This window comes from Tarenaya hassleriana, unplaced genomic scaffold (assembly GCF_000463585.1).
Source record: "Tarenaya hassleriana unplaced genomic scaffold, ASM46358v1 Cleome17, whole genome shotgun sequence".
In the NCBI taxonomy this organism is placed as follows: domain Eukaryota; kingdom Viridiplantae; phylum Streptophyta; class Magnoliopsida; order Brassicales; family Cleomaceae; genus Tarenaya; species Tarenaya hassleriana.
This window is the reverse complement of record NW_010965122.1, coordinates 2,254,879-2,265,416: the sequence shown is the minus strand read 5'-3', so window position 1 is coordinate 2,265,416 and position 10,538 is coordinate 2,254,879. Positions and strand designations below refer to the sequence as shown.

Here is a 10,538-nt window from a genome sequence, read left to right as displayed (position 1 = left end):
TTCCTGAACAATTTCGTTGTAAAAAAAAAATGCAGGGGACCATGAATACGTAGATGTAATCTTGGCAGACACTGAAGACGGTCAGGAGGAACGACTGATCATTGACATGGACTTCAGGAGCCACTTTGAGATAGCCCGGGCGGTGGACTCGTACCAGAGAATACTGGATTCCCTCCCGGTGGTTTACGTGGGGACGGAATCTAGGCTGAACCAGTTCCTACAGGCCATGGCCGAAGCAGCCAAAAGCTCCCTGAAGCAGAACTCGATGCCTCTGCCCCCATGGAGATCCCTGCGTTACTTGCAGTCGAAATGGCACTCTCCACACAAACGGCACCTCGGGCCGCCGATACACATGGATGGTCCTGAAATGTTCTCGGAGGGATTCCACAGACAGTGCGCTGAGAACCTGAAGAGGGTTCAGCTCGTCCTCCGGGCCGAGAAAGAGGGCGAGAGATGCGTGAAGGGTATGAAGAGAAGTGATAGTAGTAATAGAGGAGGCTGGAGGATGAGAAATCCAACGGGACGAGATCATTGAGTGTTTGTACAGAGCGTTTAGGCCATTGAGAATGGCACAAGAGTTATTTTGTGAGTGTAACTTTTTGCGGCTCCTTTGTAATCGGGAATATTCAAAGAAGAAGAAGAGTTTTTTTTTTTTTTTAATTTGTAAGCAAGATGAAGTCTGAGATCTTTAACGCCAAGTGGCGAATTATACGAGGGTTAATTAATGCGTTATGTCATATCTTATGAAAGTGACGTGAAGAAAATGAGATATTGGAGGGTAGTGACTAGTGTGCATTATGTCATTTTCCAACACAATTGATTTGAGTTGAGACATGAATGGTGAAGTAGCACTCGGTTCCTTTTTCTTTCTATATTTTGGTCGGTTAAGTTCTTGGTCCTAAAAAAACACGTGCCCAAAAAGTTACGGCGGACAGAGGAGCAGAAACCGCGTTCACTCTGTCTGTTTTCTTTCATAGTCGCCAACTTAATTTTTTGCATTTTTTGTTTAATTTTTTTTCAATTATTAATTTTTCCTTTTGAAATACGGGGATTGCATCGCTTTGCTTTAACCAAAAAAAAAACCCCGAATATTTAATTGAAAACAAGTTTATAAAAATCGTGTTTTATTGTTCTCGTGTTAGTCCGTCTGCGAGCAACCATCTTGCTTTTTTTAGCAAAAAGTTAAGTAATCACCGAGAAATTTGTTTGACCTAATTAAATTTTTTTAAAAAAAAACTTCGTTGAAACAATAAAATCAATTCATAAATCAGTAAACGTTAAATGAGCTGTAAGCTTATTTGTAGATCAGGATTTGGATAAACCAGGCAACTAAAATTGTAAAAAAAAAATTTGCATATGAAGTCTAATTTAATTTTCAAACTAAAATAAACCCAACAGCCAAAAAAACAAAATAAAAAAGAATTAAACCATAATTAGCATAACTAAAATTTACACGGCCACAAACAAAAAATAATCTTTTACATATTTATCCACAGATAAATTGACTCCTACGCACATGGAAAGGTAAAAAGCTCTTGTAACAGCTGTTTCCTGCTCTCTATATATATACATACATCTATACAAACGGTCACATCCCCATCCCATATTTTATATATATACACACGCATATACACACAACCTCGTCCCTGAATTTCAAATCTCATAATCTTCTTCCTCTTCTTCTCCGACGATGGTTGCTCGAGTGACGGCCACGCGCCGCCTCCTACTCGTCATCTCCGCCGCGGTGCTCTTCCTCCACCTCCCCGACGGAATCTCCGCCGTCGGAGTAAACTACGGCACCCTCGGGAACCTCCCTTCGCCTGCCGACGTGGCGAATTTCATTCGGACCAGGACGACAATCGACAGCGTGAAGATCTTCGATGTGAACCCCGACATCCTCAGGGCCTTCGCTGGGAGCGGGATCTCCGTCGTCGTCACCGTCCCCAACGGCGAGATCCCGGCGCTGGTCAACACGAGGCAGGCTCGCCGGTGGGGGGCGGCGAACATCAAGCCGTTTCACCCTCAGACAAGGATCAAGTACATCTCTGTCGGGAACGAGATTTTGCTCACCGGAGACAGCAACATGATCTCCAACCTTGTTCCTGCCATGAATAGCCTCCACCGTGCTCTGATTCGCTCCGGCATCACTGATATTAAGGTCAGATTTCGGATCTTACATCTCTCCCTTGCTCTCTCTCTCTCTCTCTCTCCATGTCTCAAGATTTCTCTGGATTCTTCTTGTTCTTAATTTCAAATTTTTTGAAAATTGCTCATAAAAAGAAAATGTTTTTATTGGTGTGACTATTCCGCTTATTCCAAGGCAACAAATTTAACAAGAGATATGGATTTATTTAGAAAAAAAATAGAGCATTCGATTGTGATTGATGGTGTTGGTGGATGATAAATAGAGCTAATTTAGAAATGATTCAGGTCATGGTTTCGCATCTCATAAAATTGGATTTGATACATAATTTTTTTATTTTATTTTTTATTTTGAATGAACCGTTTGAAATTGGAGGAAGCAGATCGAATCTTTTCTTCGACCTTTGTTTGCTGTCTTTACGTTTTCCAATTGAAGAAAAAGCACGTCGATTTCTTTGCGTATCTCAATATTCAAAGCTAAGAACAACGTAATCAGCTCCCTTTATTTGATTCATTTTTATCTTTTCCTTGAGGTTATTAAAAATTCAAAAATAGTGCGCGACAGAGAATCCGAGTTAGAACACCCAATGAGAATCTTCCACGTGTTATAACTTAGTCAAAGGCTGTCTTAAGATTGTCTTTGTACTCGTGCTCCGTGTGCCTCGCATTTCAAAACAATGTCACAAACTTTAACCGTTACGAATATTACAAAAACTAACCAAACATTTCCAGCTAATAATAAGAAATACTCAAATAATAATAATAATGTAATTGTGTTATATGTATCAGGTTACGACGGCACATGCACTGAACATCATAGAATACGAGCTGAACGGTGCACCGAGCCGTGGCCGGTTCAGACCCATGTGGGATAAGACCGTGTTGGCTCCGGTCCTCGCCTTCCACCGCCGAACCAAGACTCCCTTCATGGTTAACCCTTACCCTTACTTTGGGTTCGACCCTAAAAACGTAAACTTCGCCATTTTCCGACGTCCCTACAAGGCCGTACGCGACTTGTTCACCGGCCACGTCTACACGAACATGTTTGATACCCTAATGGACTCTACTTACTCCGCCATGAAAGCCCTCGGGTACGGTGACGTGGACATCGTCATTGGAGAGACCGGTTGGCCCTCGGCCTGTGACGCTTGGTGGTGCACTCCCGAGAACGCCGCATGGTTCAACCTTAATGTGATTCGACGAGCACAGGGGCAGGGCACGCCTCTCATGCCGAAACGCAGGTATATAAACCCTAAGTATCTGCTGATATATATATGTCGTTATCTGATAAAAACTGATGGAGGGAATTAGATACGATAATTTCGTAAACATTTTACAGTTCTTGTTGTCTAGTGATTTAGTTCTTCATCTGGCAAAGAACATAGTTTCATACGGTAATTTTGATCCTATTGCATATGTGTGTGTGTATATATATATATGTATATATAAGGTTGGTAAATAAACCCTAGATGCCAACCAATGAATGTATCAGTAATGTCTTATTAACTAATCCAGTGGTTTAGTGGTTAGGGTTTCAAACCCTACGTTTGGGTATACGTTTTGCCAAAATATAAAAACCTCACGATATTTTGGATATGCAAACTCTTTCTCTGATCAAATCTCTTCTCTCCGTAACAGGTTCGAGACGTACATTTTCGCACTCTTCAACGAAGACGGTAAGCCCGGACCGACCGCCGAGCGCAACTGGGGGCTTTTCCGTCCAGATTTCTCGCCCGTCTACAACGTAGGGCTCCTCCGTAACGGGCAAGGCGGTGGAGTCGTCCCACCACCTTCCACCGGAGCCGGGAAATGGTGCGTGGCCAAGCCACAGGCCACGGACGCACAGCTCCAAGCGAACATCGACTGGGTCTGCAGCCAGGGCGGCGTGGACTGCAAACCCATCCAAGCCGGGGGCTCGTGCTTCAACCCGAGCAACAACAGGTCTCACGCTTCGTACGTGATGAACGCTTATTACCAGAGCCACGGCCGGACCGACGGCGCCTGCAACTTCGGCGGCACGGGCATGGTCACGGCCAACAACCCGACCAATGGGGCGTGTAAGTATTGAACTTTGGAAAGCGGCGAAACTCTTCCTAGCTCCCGAAGTGTTGTCGTTAACCGAGTCACATGGTCCGGAGAGGTCTTTCTTTGTCTGAATCTATATTTTTATATAAGATTTATTTGATTTGTTAGATGGAGGCTTGTTTGACACCGTGTGACTCGTTTCTACCATTATATATTAATCTGTGTTTTGGCCAGACATTATATATAGTTTAACCCATTTCTTCTTGTATGGTGTATTATTATTATTATTATTATTATTATTATGTTGAAACCGGAAATGGTCATCGGACATAAGATCATTTATTTTTAGGCCTCCCGTAAATTTGGGAGCCGACAAATAAATAATTTAAAGGTCCAAAACTAGAGACCGTGGTCCGCGAACTAACCCTTGCACCGGGCGAGATGGGTGGAGAGGAAGACTAAGGCCCAAGAGGCAAACCAATAAAATGGGCCAAAAAAGCCCACGCGATGAGACGTTATAAATATCACTCGAGACAAACTCAATAGCATGATTTTAGATTTTAATGGCAACGAGATTACAGCCACGTTTGAGATTCACCAAATTAGATTAAGCCAACGTCCATAGAAAAATAAATAAAATAAAAATAGTTAAGATAAATGTCTTTCAGTCCAAACATTAACATTTTTATTTGTTAGATTTGATAATTTTAAATTTTTTACCTTAAAAATTGATATTTTTTTTTAAATTTTGTCACATTATCAAAACACGCATTAGTGCTGCTCTGTTTTTAGATGGACAGATTGTAAACAAACATTATAATTAAAAGTTACATATAATTGATGATTACACAATTAACATTTTTTTTTAATTGCTTTCCGCAACGATAAAAGAATCGACATTTGTTATTCAAAAGCAGCAAAACCGCAAAAGAAGACAACTTAATTTACTTACATGTTGCGAAGTATATCCATTACGATTATATATATGAGACCAAAAACATAATGACTGCCGTTAACTGCCGTTAAATAGGTTTAACATATCCAACGGATAACGCAATGGACGGACGACCGTTGAAAAAAAATGCATTACATAATGCAATAAATAGAATCTAGTGGTGACACGTGGCAGGATTCGATTGGTTTGCATAAATCACGGGTGACCTCATCACACTTCACAAGAAAAGTTTGAAGAAAACAGAGCAAGAGGCCGGTGACTTTTGGATGGATTCACGGTCCAATGGTGCATTACATGTCTGCCCAAAAAAATCTTTTTTTCATTATTAATAAATATTTACATATACACTAAATAAAAGTTGTCCAAAACATATGGCATAGAGGAAAAATAGCTTACAAATGAAATAACATATCAAAGTAAAATTCCAAATAATGCTTTAGAATCTTTTATCTTATCGTATTACTATATTCGTCCTTCTGATGTTAAAATAACCAGAAAACTTAATTTTGATGTGTAATATAATATCTAACGATCAAATAAGATCAATAATTTATTATCTAAACAATAAAAAATATGAAAAATTTGATAAGCTAAAACGTTAATACACTATAGCTACTTGTAATATTTTGATTCCTAAGATTGTCGGGTTATAATAGCAGACAACTTCAAAACTACAACTGAATGATAAACCTTATATTGTGACATTAATAATAATAATAATAACATATTGTCGGTATTAATGAGCATCTGCATGCAATATTTAAAATTGAATTGGACCTATTAAATTATTTCAAACAGAAAGAAACTGCACGTGTTTTATGGACATCAAAATGGAGTCATTTTCAAATGAACCGTTGAAACATTTTCTTTTTGGCAAAATATACACATACATCTTCACCAAAAAATCCGGAAGAACATAGAGCCTGCATATGATCTTATTCACAACAACAGAACCAAACACCGAAAATATAAAATCAAACAAATAAAACGACCCACAAAAAAATCCCATAACAATTCATATATATATATATATATATGTTCTAAAAAAAGAATAATTATTTTCAAAAATAAAAAAAAAATGGAGAAAAGAAGGCGTATTATCATTATTATTACTAATTAGTGAGCCATAGCAACAGGATGAGGGGAAGAATTGTAATTGATGCATCTTTGGTGGGGCAAAGCCAACATAGCAGTGTGATCCAAGAAGTCCTTGAGAGCAACCACCGCCTGCAAAATTACCTTCAACTCCTCAGCCGCCGCGAAACCATTGTTTCCGGCGTTCCGTACGCCGTACACGTAGAACGTGACACACCCTTTTCGGAACTTGAACCTCGCCATCTCGCAACCCTTCAGCCCTCTTATCATCTTCTTGTTCACTTCGCCTAGAGGAATCTCCGGCGGCCAGATCGATTCCACCGCCGTTTTCATCGTCTCCGACTCGAACACGAACACGACGACCTTCGATTTCCGAGTTCCGAGACCGAGGGTTAACGTGTGCCACGCGTGGTGGGCCAGGATCGTGAAGTTTGTCGGGAGATACGCCGTCGCCGACAGAAACTCCGGCGAGATTTGAGGGTTCCTGGTTGTCGGAGGGAGGGAGAGGAGTTTAAGGAGCTCGAGCGGTCGAGCTCGTCGGATTGTGAAGGATTTGACGATGATCTGGCCGCCGAATTTAAGACCCTTTACGTCGGAGGATGGTTTGAAGGAGATGTCCGAAGTGGGTTTTGTCTGGTTTTGTTTCTGCTTCTTGTTCTTGGTCGTGCTCTTCTTCCCTCTCTCTTCCATGGAGGTTATGAATTCTTTTTTTCTTTTTTTTGTAATGTGTTAGTTTTTTTTTCCCCTTTCCCTCTCTCTGGTCAGAGGCTTCGGTTGTAGCTGTTGTGGTTGGCGCTGGTGGTGGGGGGTTTTGAGCTTTTTCCTCTTCCTCTATCTCTCACTATATATTTTTTTGTATAGACATTATAATTTATAAAATAAGACCAAATGCACATTATTCATGTCTCCGCATTTATGCCATCTTCTATAATTTTTTGTAACATACTATATGGATACCCTTTTTAGCATATAACATATTTATAAATATTGAGGTGATATATGAAAATGGCAACGATGACGATTCACCCAAATAAAAAAAACATAGAAAAACTAAACAAATGAAACTATATATGTATGTATATATGCTTAAAACGTATACGTATAGAATAAAAGAAACTACAAAACATCGTTTTCGGGGTTTTAAAATGGACCCAATTGATTTAATATCATTTGACGCCCCGCTTTGAAATCGGGTCTCATTTGGACCGAGTAATAATTTAATAATGCATTGGTGGGGGTACCTTCATAATCGAATATCATAGTGTAACGCGGTGAAAAGATTCACATGTAAGGGACCAAAATGTTTGATGAAATTATTAGCTTAGAGAGAATTCGTTAAACGTTGCGTAAGATTAAATATTTTTAAGTTGTAATGATTACGCTAATTAAATCCCAAAAGAAAAATGAAATATAAAGTTATAAAATGAGGACCTTAGATATGAAAAAGATGGTGGAGCTAATGATGATGGTACCACTGCTTTTTTTTTTCTTTCCCTCTTCATTATGTTGCAAGTGAAAGGCTCACATGAAAAAGCATGTTCTTGAATACTTTGAATGAAATGAATGCTCCACAATTCTACTTTTTCGAAGAAAAAAGCAATAAATTATTGTGCAATTTTTTTTTTAAAAAAATTATGTATATAAAATTTAATAAATTATATATGATGTTTAGCTGTCCCATAAAGCTTTGATGAACCATCCCTTGTCAAGGGACTTTTGATTTTGTTTTTCATTTTACGAATTGTACTAAAAAAAAATTCCAACTATAAAATTTTTTTTTACAAAATACATTTTTGAAATATTAAAAAAAATTAATCTTAGCTCTTTCTCATCCAAAGGAATTATAAACATACCAATGTCCATCTTTTACATTAATGAAAACAGCCTTGTTAACAAATTCCAAATGAACTTGGGATCAATACCTTGCTGTTGATGTTAATAAACAGTCTCTGTTATTAACAAAATCGGTTAATGTTAACTTTTTGCATGTTAATAAACTTCGATTATTTTAATTTTTAAAAATTTATAAACATACGGTTAACTAATTTTGTTCAAATTGGTTCAATTTTGATTATTTCGAGTTTTAAGAATTCATAACGAAACGATTATTTAATTTATTTCGGTTTAATCGGTTATTCAGTTCGATTTAGATAATAACCGAAATACCCTTATTCAATGCGATTCAGATTAATAATCGAAATAACCGATCCCACTATAGGCAACTCAATGGTTGTGCTCAAGAAGGATAATGGATAAAATCCATGGCAAGAATCAACTCAAAACCCCTCAATTCCGACAACTTTCTGCCCTAACACTTGCTTAGAGCATACAGAACGATATCGCATACGCTTAGGCAACATGTCTCTTCTCTTCCGCCCAAATAGAAGAAGCAAAGCAAATATTTAACCAAGTTGAGACAAACCCATCAAAATGTATCTATGGCAAACAAAGATCTCGCAAAAGACAGAACCCGACCAGAGCCTAGTAGAAGAAACCAAGCACTTTACCACCTACGTTTTTCCTCCTGGCCTCTTCGTGATCCATGATGCCTGCCGAGGTTGTCAACACAATGTATCCGAACTGCACATATCCAAATACATACTTATAGTTAGACGACGGTAGATTATTCAATAACACGGGACACGATCCGGGATAAGAGAACAGCTAATAGATCATCGGATTGGATCATCATATTCTAAAATGACGGTAATGACTGACCTTCCACTATGTAACATGAACCCGCAATTTAACAGAGAATAACCACATCGCAAAGACGAGAAGAACATCAAGGAAACATAAAGGTACAAAATTTCATTCACACCTGTCTTGATGGAAGCAATCTGGCAGTCCATCCTTCGATTTCTTTCACTCCTACATCGAAACGGGGGCTGATAACGCCGCATTTGTTAAGCCTTCCGTTCAATTCAACCACAATCTTCCCAGCTCTGTGGTCATCGACATATTCAAACTCTCCAATGTAACCTGCACAAGATACATGTTTTATAAAACAAAAAACACAAGGCATACTGCCATACTTAAAATCGCAATGCCATGCCAATCCTAAACTCGACACACATCAAACACATACCATGTTTCTGCATCACAATAAGGAACTTGATAATCACTTTGGAAGATGGCCTGATCATGACCTGACGCTTCCCTCGCTTCTCGGCGTTATACATGCTCTTAAGAGCATCATTCAGGACACTGATCCTCACCATTGTCTCCTCTTCACAATCCTGAACGAAATCCATAAACAAAAGTAGTTCATTCATCAATTTACGGCCACAAAGCAATTGAGGAAACGGGTAACATCAACAATCACAGCATACTGAAGGCAATGCGTTAAATTTCATTAAAACACGACTAATCAAGAACTTCAGTACTTCTGCATTCGTTTTGGAATCTTAAAGTACAAAGCTTGTTCGATCTCAAACAAGCAAAATTTCTCACCGGTATACAAAATCCAGAATAATTGAGACTTTTGGAAAATAAAAACGTCTGAAACGCAATACGTATAACTAATAAAGAATACAACTCAGCTACAGCAGCAAGAAATTCGAAACCCCAGGAATCCAAAATAAGAATCAAGCAGGAAATAGACGATGCATCCGCTTATTCCTACAAATAAGGTGAAATCTAACGAAAATTTCTTCGAGATCCCAAACGATAAAAGATATTCGATGTGAAATAAGAGAGCTATAGCTGAATTTCGATTGAAACTTACCTATTGGGCGCGAGAAAGAACGAGATTGGAAGCAGGGAGATCCCGGCAGATGCACAACCGGAGGTTCTAAAGCGAGATTAAAGAAATTAGGTTTCCAACGGAGCATGAAGGCATAAACCCTAGTTTTCAGTTTTCAGTTTTCCAGTCGAGTCATTTTTGGGCCATACTGACGTGGGCCTAATTCGGCCCATTAGCGTAAAGCCCTTGTTATTAGGCCGTACCGTAGGCAATGGGAAATTATAATTTATAAAATCTGGTTTAATAGATTAATTTGGTGTATTCAAAAAATGAAATCCATTCCATTCCACAAGAAAATTATTATATAACTGGAATTGTACCAAGGTTATTTTTATTTAAATTTTGTGATGTACTCCTAAAATTAAATTTTTTTATCATAACTTTTTGTAAGAATTTCATAGTATTGAAAAACAATATCATTGTATTCATGGATTTAATATTCTATTTTTTTTTCACGATCGACCTAAAAATAACCTATTTTTAATCCATAAATATATAATCTAGTAAAAGTTCTGAGTTCCATATATGCATCAAATACTAGAAATGGCTAAACCATCTATGTGATATTCTATTTTT

At 38.4% G+C, this 10,538-nt stretch overlaps 4 protein-coding genes across 4 annotated transcripts in view; 2 read left to right on the top strand and 2 right to left on the bottom strand.

Annotated features, from left to right (window-relative positions):
• LOC104810030 overlaps window positions 1-732 on the top strand; it is a 2,152-nt gene extending 1,420 nt beyond the window's left edge. Inside the window, exon 3 of the mRNA XM_010536197.1 lies at window positions 36-732. Coding sequence (XP_010534499.1) covers window positions 36-535 — 500 coding nt within the window. The 3' untranslated portion in view covers window positions 536-732. The remainder of the gene's footprint in view (window positions 1-35) is intronic.
• An 816-nt stretch (window positions 733-1,548) lies between these two features.
• On the top strand, window positions 1,549-4,431 carry LOC104810029 (glucan endo-1,3-beta-glucosidase). The gene is made up of 3 exons (XM_010536196.2): window positions 1,549-2,158; window positions 2,932-3,383; window positions 3,781-4,431. The coding sequence occupies exons 1-3, from the start codon at window positions 1,691-1,693 to the stop codon at window positions 4,208-4,210; spliced, it is 1,350 nt and encodes a 449-aa protein (XP_010534498.1). The 5' UTR covers window positions 1,549-1,690; the 3' UTR covers window positions 4,211-4,431.
• A 1,731-nt stretch (window positions 4,432-6,162) lies between these two features.
• LOC104810028 lies at window positions 6,163-7,053 on the bottom strand. Its single transcript, XM_010536195.2, has one exon. The coding sequence runs from the start codon at window positions 6,905-6,907 to the stop codon at window positions 6,239-6,241; it is 669 nt and encodes a 222-aa protein (XP_010534497.1). The 5' UTR covers window positions 6,908-7,053; the 3' UTR covers window positions 6,163-6,238.
• Window positions 7,054-8,461: 1,408 nt separating this feature from the next.
• On the bottom strand, window positions 8,462-10,049 carry LOC104810027 (40S ribosomal protein S15a-1). Its single transcript, XM_010536194.1, has 4 exons — window positions 9,945-10,049; window positions 9,306-9,456; window positions 9,039-9,199; window positions 8,462-8,797 (listed from the first exon to the last, which is right to left on the bottom strand). The coding sequence occupies exons 2-4, from the start codon at window positions 9,436-9,438 to the stop codon at window positions 8,699-8,701; spliced, it is 393 nt and encodes a 130-aa protein (XP_010534496.1). The 5' UTR covers window positions 9,439-9,456; window positions 9,945-10,049; the 3' UTR covers window positions 8,462-8,698.
• Window positions 10,050-10,538: the final 489 nt, after the last annotated feature.